The 15,885-nt window shown below is 39.0% G+C and overlaps 1 protein-coding gene across 1 annotated transcript; it reads right to left on the reverse strand.

Annotated features, from left to right (window-relative positions):
- Positions 1-10,348: 10,348 nt before the first annotated feature.
- On the reverse strand, positions 10,349-11,138 carry LOC123320843. The gene is made up of 3 exons (XM_044908296.1): positions 10,964-11,138; positions 10,693-10,855; positions 10,349-10,509 (listed from the first exon to the last, which is right to left on the reverse strand). The coding sequence occupies exons 1-3, from the start codon at positions 10,988-10,990 to the stop codon at positions 10,364-10,366; spliced, it is 336 nt and encodes a 111-aa protein (XP_044764231.1). The 5' UTR covers positions 10,991-11,138; the 3' UTR covers positions 10,349-10,363.
- Positions 11,139-15,885: the final 4,747 nt, after the last annotated feature.

Below are 15,885 nucleotides of genomic sequence, written 5' to 3' on the forward strand. Positions count from 1 at the left end.
AGGGATATAATACAACGGAAAATATCCCGGCCAGTGCCATCTGTAGCGAATAATGCTTCAAGATCTTCGTGATTAGATTTGAAAATTGAAGAATAGATCAACATTCCCAGAAAAGCTCTAAACTCTCCAATCAGTATGTCTTCATAATCAGTTCGGTTTTTATCAGACAGTCGCTCTCTAACTTCTGACAATTTCTCATTTGTTCGAAGAACTATTTCACTTAGTATATCTTCAATGAAAAATAATTCCCAGGAAGAAAGATGACTGCAGTTAGCTCCAATTTGTTTTGCAGGGCCAATTACACCTGGGAGATAATTCTATAATGTTTCTTTTGTCATAGCTAGAAAGTTGATAAAATGTTTGAGCTAAATATTTTTGTTGTATCAGTGCTTGTTGGGATTTTTATGGCCGTTACTGTTGCTGCTCGCTAGTAGTACGTGCCTTCGTGCAGTGGCAGCCTCGACCAAAAATCCAACAACAATAATATATTGAATATACTGAATTTTAGGGATATTTATAAGGCACCGCGTTTTTGCATGCATTGTGTTTCAACGAAATTGTAAAATGGTTTATTAAAAAGTTAACATTATTTATAACTTCTTAATTATTTTCTACTGGAAAATTTAACAAATTTTTCATTCTTTCATTTTCCATATTGGCCTTTTGTAATTCGGCTCTGAGCTTTGCCACAAGTACATCTTTCTCCTCCATCTCTGCATCAATTTTCCTTTTTTTTTTTGCTGTTAAGTATTCTGCCACAGCTATGTCCCTCTTAATTTTCTCCTCTATTCTTTCGATTTCCAATTCCTGTTTTTTTTTTTTAACTAAATCAAAATTTCTGTGTGCATAAAGATAATTAAGTACTGCTTTATATGCATCAATATGTCTTTCATAACGGTCATGTATATAAAAAATACTCTCGAGCTTGTTTAATTCCACTTGATCTATGCAAGGTGAATTTATTCTTCTTTAGGCAAGAAACCACTTGTATCGCAGAATTTTCCTCTGTTGCCATTGCCCTATCTCTTTCTTCTTCTTCCACCACTTGCTCCTGCATATTAGAAGAAGAGGACACAACAGGGAATTCAAAAAGGACATCCCCACCAAAATTGGTGGGAAGTCCCTCGCATGTGGTCCCCAATAGGGACGCTACTTTGTCTAAAACTTTATCTAGTTGGAACTAGTCCTTCCCACCTCCTGTCTGAAAAAGATTATTATCATATAAAACAGAAAACATGATAATTGTCCAAAATCTCTGTTAAAAAAATGATAATTTTCAATATACAATTCACTAACCTTAAAACGGCTACTCCTCATGTTTGCAGCACGTTTTCGGGCACTCTTCTTCAAATTTTCCCACTTCAAGCGCAGCTGTTGGGCGCAACGTGGAAAAATTGAAACCGAAGAGTTGAAGGATTCGGTCAATCTCCTTCAACTCTCTTCTTTCAATTTATTGTTGGTAGCATTAGTAGCTCTGCTGGTAATAACCGCATCGGCTGCTACTAAAGCTACATTCACAATCAATTCACGGGCCGAAGTGCACTTCAGCACGGAAACTTAGCAGATGGCGTTCTCCCAGCAAACATTTTTAACTCGGCCCAACGTTGGGTTAGTGCTGCGATGTTAGAGTCGGTATACTGCAAATAGTGTCACATCGGCCGACAGCCGCCCGACGGACTATGAACCGACGTGTTGCAGAGTCTGCACACCGCAGAACCGGTGACGATTCGACTGTACAAATACACATCGGTTAAGCGTCTAGACAATGCTACAAATACGCTCTCAAATTAATCGTTACGACGTCGATTCAGCTTCTACAAAATATTTGCAGAATGCTGTTACAATTGATCGGTACCACGTCGGCTTAACGTCTAGAGAATGCTGGAAATACGCTGTTCCAATTGATCGGTACAACGTCGGTATAATATATCTATACATACCTGCAATACTCATGCTCGTTCTCACCAATGATCCCTAAATTTTAAGGGACGCCTAAGCATATTTACGTGAGATTTCTTATTACGCAGGTACGATTCCAGTCTCATCAACGTTTAGGAGACACTCTACTTAATATCAAGTGAACGTTGATGAAACTAAAATCGCACCAGAGTTAAAAGAAATGCCACGTAAATATGCTAAGGTGCCCCTGAAAATTTTAGAATCGTTGGTAGAAATTTTCAACTCCAAAAAAAGTAAATATGAATTATTTGATCAATAATTTCTGATCTTTGAACGTTTCTTATGAAATCTCGGAATCATTACTCATGTTGAAGGAGATCTATTTTTTCTTCAAATATTTGTTGAAACCTTGCAAGACTTATATTGTGATAAGGGCAAGACAATTTATACGGCGAATTGAAAAGAAACTTCTGTAACGTGCGTTTCTCGGAGAAGCCTTAATCTCGAGCGCCAGCTATTCTTTTCAATAGGGAGAATAGCAAACCTACCAGAGTAGCTGCTAGCCAGAGACAGAGCTCGGTGTTGTCTAGGGTAGTAGCGACAACGAAGAAGTCAAAATCGAATTGTAAAAGTTTATTCACACCTTCGGAAACTAATTATATGTACAAGGGAGATATGTGAGATATGAGTGATTCTATCAGTGAAAATACATCCGGGAAACCTTATCCGGTCACGAGCACTTTATGAAATTTGTACCGGGTGTAGTGAAAAATTAACGGTTCAATAAAAATGCGCCAACCAGAACTGACGAATGCTAAGGACTTGCTCCTTTGTTTCAAGCACTCGAAACTCAAAGGATTTAAAAGAAAAACTAAAAAATTAACTCTAAGCACTGATGCAAATAACACAAAATGATTATTCTTCAACGGCGAAAGAATACCGAAAATTAACTGAATTTATAACAGAAGTTAGAAACCACGTAAGAAAGTGAAATGTACTCAAGCGAAAGGAAAGCACTGAAGTAAAATTCAAAAGTCAGCCGACGAACTGAAGTAACAGTCGAAAAGTCGAAAAGTGACCGTCGCGGGGGAAAATTCGCCTTTATAGGCATATCCCCTCTCACGGTAAAAATCTGAAAATTCCAGAATGCGGCAAGAATGAAAAACATCGTCAGCTCCGGTTTATCGCATATCAACAGATGAAAAACGTCGAAATCTTCAGCGGCATGTAAGAAAAACAACGTAAAATACAGATAAGCGGTTTTTTACATTTACTCTGCCTGTCGGAATGAACGTACGGAATATTCGAGAATTAAAATATTTTCAAAGACGGAAATTTAAAACGAAAAAAATTCACTAAGATGAACTCCAATTTTCCTCAGAAAACTGGGGTTCATTACACCACCTCCACCTCGGAAGAAATTAACTTACGATGAAATAGTGAGCTTAATTTCACGACTCTATCTACCCCTAGTACCTTACTTTCGCGCGCGCCACCTATATACTCGTGACCAGTTTACAATAGCTGTATTCGACAGTACTTATCTTCTCTATGGTTGGCCACTGGTAGTTCCAATGCGCACGCAGAAACGTCAGCGTCCGTCAGCTCGGCGCAGGTCTCCGCCATCTTGTCAAAGCACCTTGTTCAGCGTTCCGTGGACACATGATGTGGGTATTTAATAGTGGAAAATCTTCTTTCTCTATGTGGAAATTCATCTTCATCGCTGGTCGGAAACGTGCCATGCTTCATCCCTCCGGTGAGTACCTAATTTAACTGTGTTTGGCGGGTGTTTGAATTCCATCGTAGTTTTGTAGGTTATCCAGGAATCGTGGGAGCTGCAACAGGTGGAAAGCCTCCAGTACGTGGGGTGCAATGGACTGGTATGCCCCCTCGACCTGGCTATACGGACGTTGGGACTCTCGGAGCCGGCAGGAGACTTGCAGGTGGGTAATTTCTAACAATACACTCTCCATTCTTCATCGTTCCTCGTGGTCAACTTTTCTTCCTGGAGCGGTTTTTCCCTGCTTTCTGTTTTCAGGTAGACGGTGTTTTCTTCAGGTAGACAGTGTTAAATTGACGGTACAATAATTTCGGTTCGGTTCAGGACAGAAATTGGTTAGATCTATTGGATTTATAGACGGATATACTCAGTTGCAAGGTGAAACAGTATCCTTTATTGGTATTCCTTACATAAATAACAGATTCTTTTTCGGACAGTTTTAACAGGTTTGATTTATAATTGCATGCTGAACGGATGAAAATCTGTAGATACGGTATTTCGGTCAACGGTGGTGCCTGTACGGAATTTGAACGGAATTGTTACGGTGTAATCGGTTATAACTATGGTTTAATAACGGTCTTCAGATTTACGAGATTTCTCCTTGCAGGTGCTTCCTACTTGCTAACATGTGTAACCTGTTCAACTTCCTCCGGGGTGGTTCAGATTGGGTGGATGCACTAGGGATATAACACTGGACGGCAGCCTCTCTTTGACAGTGATGAGAATGACAAGGACAATTTCTAGTCAGTATAACTACAGTTATTCGGATCAACAGGTAAACGGAAAATAATAATATAATCGGTAACAGAAAAAAAAATATATATTCGGTAACGGATAAAAATAACGGATTTCCTCCTTTCAGAGGTCATTTCTATAGAACGGTTAACGGATCATGACAAAACTATAGGTTATGCATGAAATGGTTTTAAATCTTTAATGTGTATGTTAGTGATTTTTCTACCCTCTGTATCTTTCAGGTCATAGACGACAGGTGAAACAACTTTAACGACGGTAAACGGTCCGGAAAACTTCGGAGCCAACTTGGCGGCGAAACTGTCAACGGCAGAGGATAAAGGACGGTCCCGGCGTAGAACTTTATCTCCCACATGGTATCGGATTTCTCTTCGTCGAATATTGTAGTGGTGAGCCTGTTGCTGGAAGGCACGGTACAGTCTGGTACGGACGAACTCATAAGCCTCCTGGAGATGTTTGATCTGTTGAGTACGGTAAGTCATGTCTCTATTTTCTTCTTCTGTACGGTTGGATTCTCCGTTCATTCCTTCATTGTGGGGGTTTGTCGAATAAATCGCCCTCGGGACTTCTAGTTCCCTTCCATAATTTAAAAATGCCGGTGTAAATCCAGTAGACTCCTGTTTAGCGGTGTTGATGGCAAACGTTAACTCTCCTATCTTTTCATCCCAGGTTCGTTGATCGGCTTCACAAAACTGTGCTATCATGGTCTTCAGGGTACGGTTATCTCTTTCTACAGGATTGCACTGAGGAGTATACGGTGGTGTGAAACGGTGAGCGATGTTCAGCTCTCGGAGACTGTTCTTGAATAGTCTGCTGTCGAATTGTACTCCATTGTCGGATATTACTAGTTTTGGGCAACCGTATTTCAGGATGACTTGTTCGTAGAGGGCCGAATAAACAGTTTTGGCGGTAGCTTTCCGCAACGGACGACACTCTACCCACTTTGTGAACCGGTCTTGCATTACCACGATGTAGGAGTTTCCCTTTTTTGACCGTGGCAATGGTCCAACTATGTCCGTGGATACCTCTTTGAACGGCGCATCCGCCATTCGGTGTGGTTGCATCTTACCAGGGGTTTTCTGTTGCGAAACTTTGTACTTTTGGCACGATGTGCAGTTCCTCACGTATTTCGCAATGTCTCTAAACATCCCTGGCCAGTAATAATTTCTGGCTATCCGTGCAATCGTCTTGGCGATCCCCATGTGACCTGCTAATTCGGAGTCGTGGTTTTCCTGCAGTACTTCTGTTCGCTGTTCGGATGGTACACAGAGTTTCCAGGGTTGGCCGGTTCCCTCTTCTGTGAAGTCGGATGAGTCCCAGAAATGTCGCAACAGTTTTCCATTTTCAACGGCGTAGTCAGGAAAATTTGCTGGGTCTTTTTCCACCTCCTGTAACTTTTTGTTGTACCATTTGCACTGAGTTGTTTCTATTTCAGCCAGGTATACGGAATCTACGGACGGTAACGATTTAGGTGACGGGCTGTCCGCAGGTGTTTTCAGGGATTTTCTCCGGCCCTGCACCTCAACAGCTTCTTGAATTTTCGGTGTTGGTTTGGCAATCAGTCGACCTTCCAGGTAACAGTCCGCGGTACTCAGGTTAATGGAAAAATTGAACCTTCCTAAAACGTCCATTCCTAGAATGAGGTCAACTGGTAAATCAGGCACCAACAGAAATTTTACGTCGGTCAAGGAATAATCAGCCAGGTGAACAGCGGTAGTGTAGAGTTTGGGTGTTGTCGTGGGTTGACCATTTGCAACCACCACGAAACCATTCTCAACATGTTGTCCGGTGATTCCCTTGCTTTCACATTGTTTTGCCACTTTCCGACTTACGAAACTCTTCGTGGCTCCAGTGTCAATTAATGCTTTGTAGTGCTTTCCGGCTATCTTAACTTCGACAAGCGGTCGGTTATCATTCCAGGCGGTCGATGTTATGGGAGTCAGTGTGTCGGGAGATATGGTCGACTCCTTCTCCATACCTCCGTCTAGTTTTCCGGACGGCAGGGACAATCTCGTGAGAGAATGTTTTCCCTCTGGCATCGAGAACAGAAAATTTTCGGTGGCCGGCGACATTCTCGACGCATGTGGCCATATCCACCACATCGGAAACACTGTGTCTGGAAGGACACTCTCCTCCCTGATGATGCTTGGGTCCGGTCAGCGTGGCTATTTTCGGCTCGACGACGGGGTGGCGGTGTTGAAGTTCCGGATCTACCTTCGGACCTGTCTCCAGAAGTTGGACGGTGTGATTCCTGTTGCCGGACTATTGACTCTCTGGATCGGTGTGACTTTGGACGGCTTTCCCCCTGCGGAGAAAGTCGTGTCTGGTTGGCTTGCGTCGGCGGGGCTGATTCCCTGTGATCAGTTGTTTGATGAACCTGTTCTCCGGTATCCACAGAAAAACTCGCCTGATATCGGTTCAGTTGGCGGGGAGTGTACGTTAAGTGAGGTTCCTCCACGAAACCTGGTTTTGAGGGTGGCCGGGTGTACTGGCTCATCTGCCATTGGACCAGTTCAAAAACTTTTCCTTTACGGAGAAGTTCATCATACGTCTTGGTCTCCTGGAAGGCCAAGGCCTGCTGTAAGGGCGGAATCAACCTCTGTCGGATGAGTCGGATCTGCTCCACTTCGGATGGTTTTGTATAGGTGAGTTTCTGGAATAAGTTCTGCATCCGGGTAACATATAGGAGCAACTTTTCTTCAGGTCCTTGTGTTCGTCTTTTTATTTCTTCCAACAGATTCTCCTCATAGTTGACAGGCAGAAATGCTTCTTTCAGTTGGTTGCTGAAATCCTCCCAATCCTCGAAAGTACCTCTCCTGGGAATAAACCAATCCCTTGCATCTTTCCGTAGTAATTCGAAAACTTGTTCCAGGGACACTTTACGGGACTCAGCCAGCCTCTCCACCTCTTCAAGAAATCCGGTCACACTTCCAGTGCCATCAAAGGAAATGTTCCATTTGTGTACAGGGACAGTCGGTATTGTTGATCGGGACTCCGGTTCTGATCTGGCAGGTGTAGTGACAATTGGTCGGTCAGGACTTATCCACGGTGCAGGTAAGTGTGGAAAAGACACTCTTCGTGTAGAATTAATCCATCTACCCTGTGTCGGACCTTCAGGTGTTGTTGTCCCACAGTCCTGTGACTGTGTGAGAGGTATCGCTGGTAACTGTCGCAGTAATGCTGTACATGTCTGTCTTGTCTCATTCATGACCTGTTCTAATGTTGGATTCCTTACAGGTGTACCAGTACGTGAGACATCCACTGCTACAGGAGGATCGACACCATCTCCCAAGTCGATAAGCGATGGCTCTCGGAGCCCTGAAATCCGTTCCGGTTGGATCGGTGACACACCAGGTGAACTGGGCACCTCCACATCTAAGAGAGACCTCTGATGTCGGTTCGATGGCTGCGGCTGTTCACGATTACCCTTCTGACGTAGCTCCTCTAGTGTTTCCAACGCCTTAGCTGCAGTAACAATAAAGTCCAGCCTTCCTTGTATGTGTATTAATCGGGTGTAAATTCGCGAAAATTCGTTAGCCGCATTCTCATGATTGAAGTTCTGAAGGGATTCCACTAAATCGGTGAGTTTATTTTGGCAAATCTCAATTTCCGAGGCGGGGTTCAATGATGTTGGGGGTAATAGAGGTTCATTAGACTGAAGTACTTGTCGTAGTAGACTCCGTTTAGTCATCACAGTACCCGGTATCGATTGTCCTCTCAGTTGTAATTCGTATGTAAGTTCATCACTGAGTAACCGATTCACATCCATGTTCGACATATTATTTTCAACTAAGTCCGATTCAGAACGCACCAATATTTCACACTCGGTATGTCTTTCACAATCCGTTTAAGTTCTAAGTCCAACCCGGTGAGTCAATCGCTAGCTAACCTACTCACTCAAGTTCGAAGTGGGTATCGGTGTAACCCCAAAAAAAAAAATTTTAAAGTCTAAGTCCCGGCGAATCAGAAAAAAGTCTAAGTTCAAGTCCCGGCGCACCAAAATAATCTAAGTCCCGATGTATCACACCAAAAATTTTACAAGTCCAACGTTACTCAAAAAAAAAAAATGTCAATCAGTCCCACTAAAGTCCGAAAATATTCGCGAAATACCGCACTCACTCGCAAGTTGTTTCGTATAGTCCGGAAAATGTCCCGAAATTCGAATCGCATCAGAACGCACAGGTTAAATTCCAAACAGTTTTTCAAGTTCAATATCCAGAAAATAAATCGCAATAATCGAATTTCAGTTTTCAGAAAAATCAGAAATAATTGGTAAGTTTCAACAGTACAAGTCAAAAGAAAATAATTGCAGGTAAACAAGTTATCAACAGGGTAATAGGTGATTCACTATTAAACTGATAGGTAAATCAAACCTATTAAATTTTACCAATTGTGACAATAAATTTTCAATGTTTCAAAGTCCGGAAATTCACTCACCTTCAATACGAAATTTAAAACAGTTCAATTCAATAAATCAGAAATAATAAGAAATCGGAAATAATTTTCACTGATATAAAGGCGCAACAACAGTTCAGTTTTCAATAACTCAATAAAGTAATCGGCAAAAGGAATAATCACAAATTAATTAAATTATTTCCAATAGGTTTCAACAATAGGAAAATTTTCAGAATATAGTCCAATTCAATTCACAGTGTAACAGTTCAATACAGAGTGGCAGGTAATAAAACACAGTTCAAGTTTATTTTTCACAGTTCTCGGTTCAAGAAATAGTTACTCACTGTTCTTAGGTTTTACTCACTGTTTCGGGAATTCACTCACTGTCCGGTTAATGTTTCTCACCTCTGTTGTTTCCTACTAGATTTTGCACTGTCGATTTTGCACAGTCCCTGCTCGGGCGCCATTTTGTAACGTGCGTTTCTCGGAGAAGCCTTAATCTCGAGCGCCAGCTATTCTTTTCAATAGGGAGAATAGCAAACCTACCAGAGTAGCTGCTAGCCAGAGACAGAGCTCGGTGTTGTCTAGGGTAGTAGCGACAACGAAGAAGTCAAAATCGAATTGTAAAAGTTTATTCACACCTTCGGAAACTAATTATATGTACAAGGGAGATATGTGAGATATGAGTGATTCTATCAGTGAAAATACATCCGGGAAACCTTATCCGGTCACGAGCACTTTATGAAATTTGTACCGGGTGTAGTGAAAAATTAACGGTTCAATAAAAATGCGCCAACCAGAACTGACGAATGCTAAGGACTTGCTCCTTTGTTTCAAGCACTCGAAACTCAAAGGATTTAAAAGAAAAACTAAAAAATTAACTCTAAGCACTGATGCAAATAACACAAAATGATTATTCTTCAACGGCGAAAGAATACCGAAAATTAACTGAATTTATAACAGAAGTTAGAAACCACGTAAGAAAGTGAAATGTACTCAAGCGAAAGGAAAGCACTGAAGTAAAATTCAAAAGTCAGCCGACGAACTGAAGTAACAGTCGAAAAGTCGAAAAGTGACCGTCGCGGGGGAAAATTCGCCTTTATAGGCATATCCCCTCTCACGGTAAAAATCTGAAAATTCCAGAATGCGGCAAGAATGAAAAACATCGTCAGCTCCGGTTTATCGCATATCAACAGATGAAAAACGTCGAAATCTTCAGCGGCATGTAAGAAAAACAACGTAAAATACAGATAAGCGGTTTTTTACATTTACTCTGCCTGTCGGAATGAACGTACGGAATATTCGAGAATTAAAATATTTTCAAAGACGGAAATTTAAAACGAAAAAAATTCACTAAGATGAACTCCAATTTTCCTCAGAAAACTGGGGTTCATTACACTTCATATATTCAAACAACTAAAATATAACTCTCATATAATAATATACATAAATAAATACTTTGTATGCTGAAAAAACACATAAAAACGACTAGCTTATTTGAAAAAAAAGTATATAAAAAAAGTATATATTTATGCACTACTCATTATTGCCTGCTTCTTTTTCCTCCGCTCTTCTCAATCTACCTCCTGCTCTGTCACTGGCATTGCGAAGCCAATTCATTATCACATGATTCATTTCCATATCAGTGGCATTTTTTGTAATAGGATTTCTCCTTACAGATCCTGGATAATAGAATTTCACTATTTGTATAAAATAAATTATTGAATTTTATATAGAATATCATCTTGGATGTGTTTAAATTAATTAAATATTTATGTCAACATGCAAAATATGTATTCAATTCAAGTAACTTCCTTACATTAGAAAATGTTAACATTTTCAACCAATAAAACATGAAAACTCAACGTGAATAAGCTTAACAATATTCGCCATTGGTTCTAATCCATTTTTATTATTCCTACCTGACCAATTCAGGGAAATTGCTAATTCATGGCCTATTATAAGTTTGATTATTTTGCGTGTTGTCTCTGCTACGTCCTTTCCTCCGGTGAGGCCAAATTTGGACAACTGAAAAATGTTTTGTTGAATTTTTTCTCCACAATGGAAAAGAAGAAAACCAAAAAATTAAAGCATATCACAAAGGGGTAGTCGGGGTAGATACATAATTCTACTTACACATTTTTTTGAAATATTCCAGATCATTTAATTCAGCATCAAATTTCTTCAGGTCCTCATACCTTTTTATTTGGATGGTATTCTTATCCATTTCTATCTCTACATTTTCCTTATCTACATGTAATCTCAAAAGATGCCTTATATCATCTTTCAATATTTGAATTTCCCTTACTAAATTTGTGAGAATTTCTGAAAATTGAAACAAATATAAGGAAATTGCCATGAAATAACCGAGAAAAAGATATTTAATGCAAACATAACTAAATTAATATTTCACTTTGAAGAAATACATTTATGAATACATAATAATATCGCACACCTAGATCTAAACAGAATCAACTCAAAAAAGCTGACTTTCCAGAAATGGCGAAAAACTGTTTTCTTCGTCACTATACACTGCAGATGTTTCATCCATGGATTATTTCATCTTACGTGTAGCTAGGAGAACAATTATATCGTGGGAATTGTTTCGATCATGTTTTGGTGCCGAAAATTAGATTTTTGTAATTATTTCCCTTTTGCTTAACAATTTCGATGTATTTGTTGTATTATTTCGAGTTAGGCCAGTATTGGTGAATTTAGTTTTGAGTTGACTCCTTTTTGAAAGGGCAACTTAGACTTAAAATGAATTAGCACTATGTGCCATTTATATTTAGTTCAATCCATTGGGCGATTTTTTGCCAATAATAGATATAAGGTGCTAGGTTATAAAGGGGTCTTGATAAAAAGAAATGTGTAAGTTGGATGATAAATTAGCGAGAAAGCAAAGGAATTAGTAGGTACTGAAAACAATCATTTTTTTTCTGTTGAAAAATAATGCCCATTATGTACTGCTGAAAATATTATGTAGTAAAAAATAAAATTTATTCATAAATTGTAACATAATACAAAAATATAAGAACAATCTTTTCTAAAAAAGATTACAAGTTCAGATCAAATATATCATATTTGACTTACAAAACTAAAAAAATGACACTTCGAGATCATCGCTGTGGAAACTTATAAAAAACTTTGGTTTTGAAAATCATCACAATTTTTTTCAGGAGCGAGGAAGTCATGATTAAGGAATTTCAAAGACAATGAAGCAATAATAATTATTAACTATCATTATCGCCCAGAACACTTTTATAATACAAATCATAGTAGGTTTTTGGAATAACGTTCTTATCAATCAATTCTCGTATGTCTTTTTTTTTCGCATCAGACAAGGCAATTTTTTCGGTGTAGGCCTGTGTTACGCCAATTGAAAATAACGATTCATCGCTTGGTGACCCATTTGCTCTTGTGCGGGGAACTCTTTTCCGTACACAAGCTTTTCTATAAGCTTCCTCACTGAATGATGTCTTATAGAAAAATGCCTCAGGTTGTGCTTTTTCAACTCTTAGAATCTTTATGTCATGCCACTTAATCTGATTTTTCTCCTCGTCTGTGTTGAAGTTGGTTCCCCATGATTCCTGTAATGCTTTGACATCATAAAATTTATTATGAGTCATTTCTATAACTTTGTATGGTTTGCCGGTTTTTTTTGCAGTAACAATCAAAGTTTTGTACTGCTCGGGAATGAAGATCGGCCCCGACTGCAGATATCTTTTGATTTGTTTTTCAATCACGCTATGTACATTGTCACCCTCGTTTTGGGAATGACCCCGTATCAAAAACTTATGAGTGATTGACTTAACTGACAATTTGTTGACAGCGTAGGCATAGGCTGAATTTATTTTTTTGTTGACCACCACAATTGTCTGAGTAGAAAATCAAGTCAATCTCTCTATTGGGATTTTGGTCTACCTGAGATTGAATGTAGTGGAGTATGCAGCTACCAATTTCTACAGCCCCTCTTTTGCCTTCAGTTTCGTCCCAAAAGTAGCAAATTACATCCTTTACTTTCAAATCGCTTATGGTAAAATTCAGGCAATTGATCCTAGATTTATAAAAGAAGAGGGATATTTGTCCCTTCGGAATCTGCAGCATTGCTTGTAAGTCATAAACTGCTGTGATGGTACCATCTGTCCTATTCTTTTCCTTTTCTTTCTCAGATCTTGCCAAACTCTTTTCTTTCAGATGCTGTTCATATTCTTGGCTGAGCCGGCTCTTTTCTTCTCCGTCTGAGTTTTTGTACCTTTCGCAAAGATCACATTGATCTTTTTTTGGTAAAAAAAAAGAAATATTGAATTCTGTGTTGAATATCCTGTTGAATGTGGAAGATGTAGCAACAGGTAATCCATCCCTCTCACGAAATTGCTTATAATCTCTATAGATATCGGCCAATGATTTATCTCTTGCAATAAATTCTCTTGTTGTTTGAGCTCTCAAGTAATGAGATTCAATCCTAGGAATAGAATTTATGAAATCTATAACACTCTTTTTAATTTGTGGGTCAATAGTGGGATGGTTAGCATGTTTTCCCCTCAAATCGGCATCAATAACTCCGGATTCCGTTTTCTTAGACAGTGCTGTTTTTATCGCTTTATAGCTTATGTCAAGTGTAGATTTAAAAAATGGCTTGCATACTCTGATTTTGCATCCATTTACCTCAAAATAAAATGCGGTGTTGAGCGCTCTAAAATCTTGTGTACTGGAGTATCGATATTTAGGCTTAATTTGTTGAGAGTGTCTTACTACAAATTCTCTCTGTCTTTCAAGATTGCCGAGGCCCCAGAATGAATCAAAGAGCTGTTGCCTCGACATTTCATCGATTTTACTTCTGCATTTCAACCGACATTTCTCTTCACAGGGTGGTCCACCTTTTCTCTCTGGCATTAGTTTTTTCAATTTTGATAAAGACTGGTAGGCTTTACCAGAATTTCTCAGCGTTTTTGCTACCTTAGATTTCCATTTCGCTGGTTTTCTTATTCTTTTTTTACTTTTTTTTTCTACTTCTGGTTCTTGAAAATTTATTTCAGCAACTATAGGACTCTGAGGGACTACTTTGTCCCTATCGCTGTCCGAGGAATCATTAGATTCGGATGAGCTTGAGCTGCTGGTGCTGGACGGACTCGATGATCCATTAGGATTAGGAGGTAAGAGTGGTACAAATTTATATTCGGTATTCCTCGGTGACAATTCGAAATTTGGATCTGCATCGAAGTCGTCGAAATCACTTTCTTCGCTCCGTACTGGTGAAATGTAATAGTTATTATCTAACCTGGATAATGCAGCATGGGTTGCCGCAGATGGTACTTCATCAATTGATGACATCTTACTGACATCTTCCAGAGGTGGGTGTTGCGGAAGTATGTTAGAAGGAGTGTTGTTTTCTTTGTCTCTTTCCATTACTAAATTCACTAAGAACCGGCCACGTTTAAAATTTTGCCTGAAACAGAAATTATTCATTCATTGACTCATGGGGTCCGATTCGCCAAATTAATTCAAGAAGCTCTCAGAAGAATTATTCAATCCTATTAACGATATTATAGAATTAGATTCGGCAGAATCCATCTAAAGGGATCTAACTCAAAAATTGATCTGTATGAAACGGAAAAAAGTCTCGGGAGGCCAAAAAAAAATTCAATTATATTGAAAAGAAAGAATTTTATTATCATCAACAAAAGAAATTCATTTCATTCGTTTCTTTGGAGAAATATAGGTACGAAAAACAATTACTCAACAAAACAGAATTAACTCTAAACTGAAAAGTTTTCTAACAATATGGAATCAATCCTAAATAAAAATGAAAACTTTACTTACCCTGCCATCGATACTGGTTCAACTTAAAATAAAATATCAAATAACTCTGCACTAGTCGTCAAAACGGCGATAACTCAAAATATAATTTGTTCAATTTCCATCAAAAGGGATTCAACTCGAAATAACTCCAACTTGTTGGCTTCAAGTACGTCTGTTCCGCTTGCAGTTCCGATGGTTACCAGCAATATTGCTGTTTTGGTGGTGTAAGGAGAGGCTTGCTCGTTCATAAATAGGGACATTCAGCGCCATCTAGGGTCGAGTAGAGGTGTTATTTTTGATTCTGTTTTATTGGTCGGTGGGTACTAAAATAAGGAATTCGATGGTGTGAATAACTCAAAAATTGAGATTTTTGAGTTGACTCTGTTTAGATCTAGGTGTGCGATATATTCTCTTACTTGTGTTCTGTTCACATGAACATGTACTAGAATGCAGCTTAATTCTACCAAACGCCAACCTCTTCTTTAGTCATTGGTTTTCTTTAGGCTGAAAAAATCTTCGCCTTCAGAATTTGAATTTAATGAAAAATAAATATCTATAACAACGACGATTTCATTCAAAGGTACTTACGGTTGAGAAATTCATTTTCAAATATTGCGAGGTTGAGAATCTCGACCAACAATTATTGTGATGTATTTATTGCCGTATGCACCGTTCATTGAACGACCTTTAATGATACGAGAATATATTCTTAGCCTACTATAGAACAAAACATGGCAAAATATTTTATTACTCAACATATTCTTCTCTTAATTGCATACAGAAGAAAAAAATGTGTCTCCTTGCTCTGCAAACCAGACCTCCACAGCTTTTAATACCTCCTCGTTGGAAGAAAATTTACGACCTTTTAAACTTTTTTTCAGTTCAGGAAAGAGATGATAGTCGGATGTAGCCAAATCAAGTGCATTTTAGTGATTCAAACCCTAAATCACGAATTTTTTGCATGGCAACATTTTAGTGCGGCGGCGTTGTCCTGCAAAAATAAAACACCTTTGGATAGCTTTCTGCGTTTTTTCTCTTTAATTTTTTCCCGTAGAGTGGTCAGTTATGTCGAATAGTAATCTCCGGTTATTGTTCTACCCTTAGCCAGAAAATCAATCATGATTACTGCATGGCAATCCCACTGAAGCAAGAACTTTTCCAGCAGATATTGGACACGAAACTTCTTAGGTCTTGGAGAACCAGAGTGTCGCCATGCCATCGATTGTTGCTTTGTTTCTGGGTCGTAGAAATGTACC

This window comes from Coccinella septempunctata, chromosome 9, assembly GCF_907165205.1.
Source record: "Coccinella septempunctata chromosome 9, icCocSept1.1, whole genome shotgun sequence".
Classification (NCBI taxonomy): domain Eukaryota; kingdom Metazoa; phylum Arthropoda; class Insecta; order Coleoptera; family Coccinellidae; genus Coccinella; species Coccinella septempunctata.

Excerpts from the sequence above, each read along its gene's own strand:
- LOC123320843 (XM_044908296.1), bottom strand. The coding sequence starts at position 10,990 with ATGATCTGGAATATTTCAAAAAAATGT. Across the intron at positions 10,856-10,963 it reads GGAATATTTCAAAAAAATGT|TTGTCCAAATTTGGCCTCAC; the intron begins GTAAGTAGAATT and ends AACATTTTTCAG. Across the intron at positions 10,510-10,692 it reads TATTGTTAAGCTTATTCACG|GATCTGTAAGGAGAAATCCT; the intron begins TTGAGTTTTCAT and ends TCTATTATCCAG.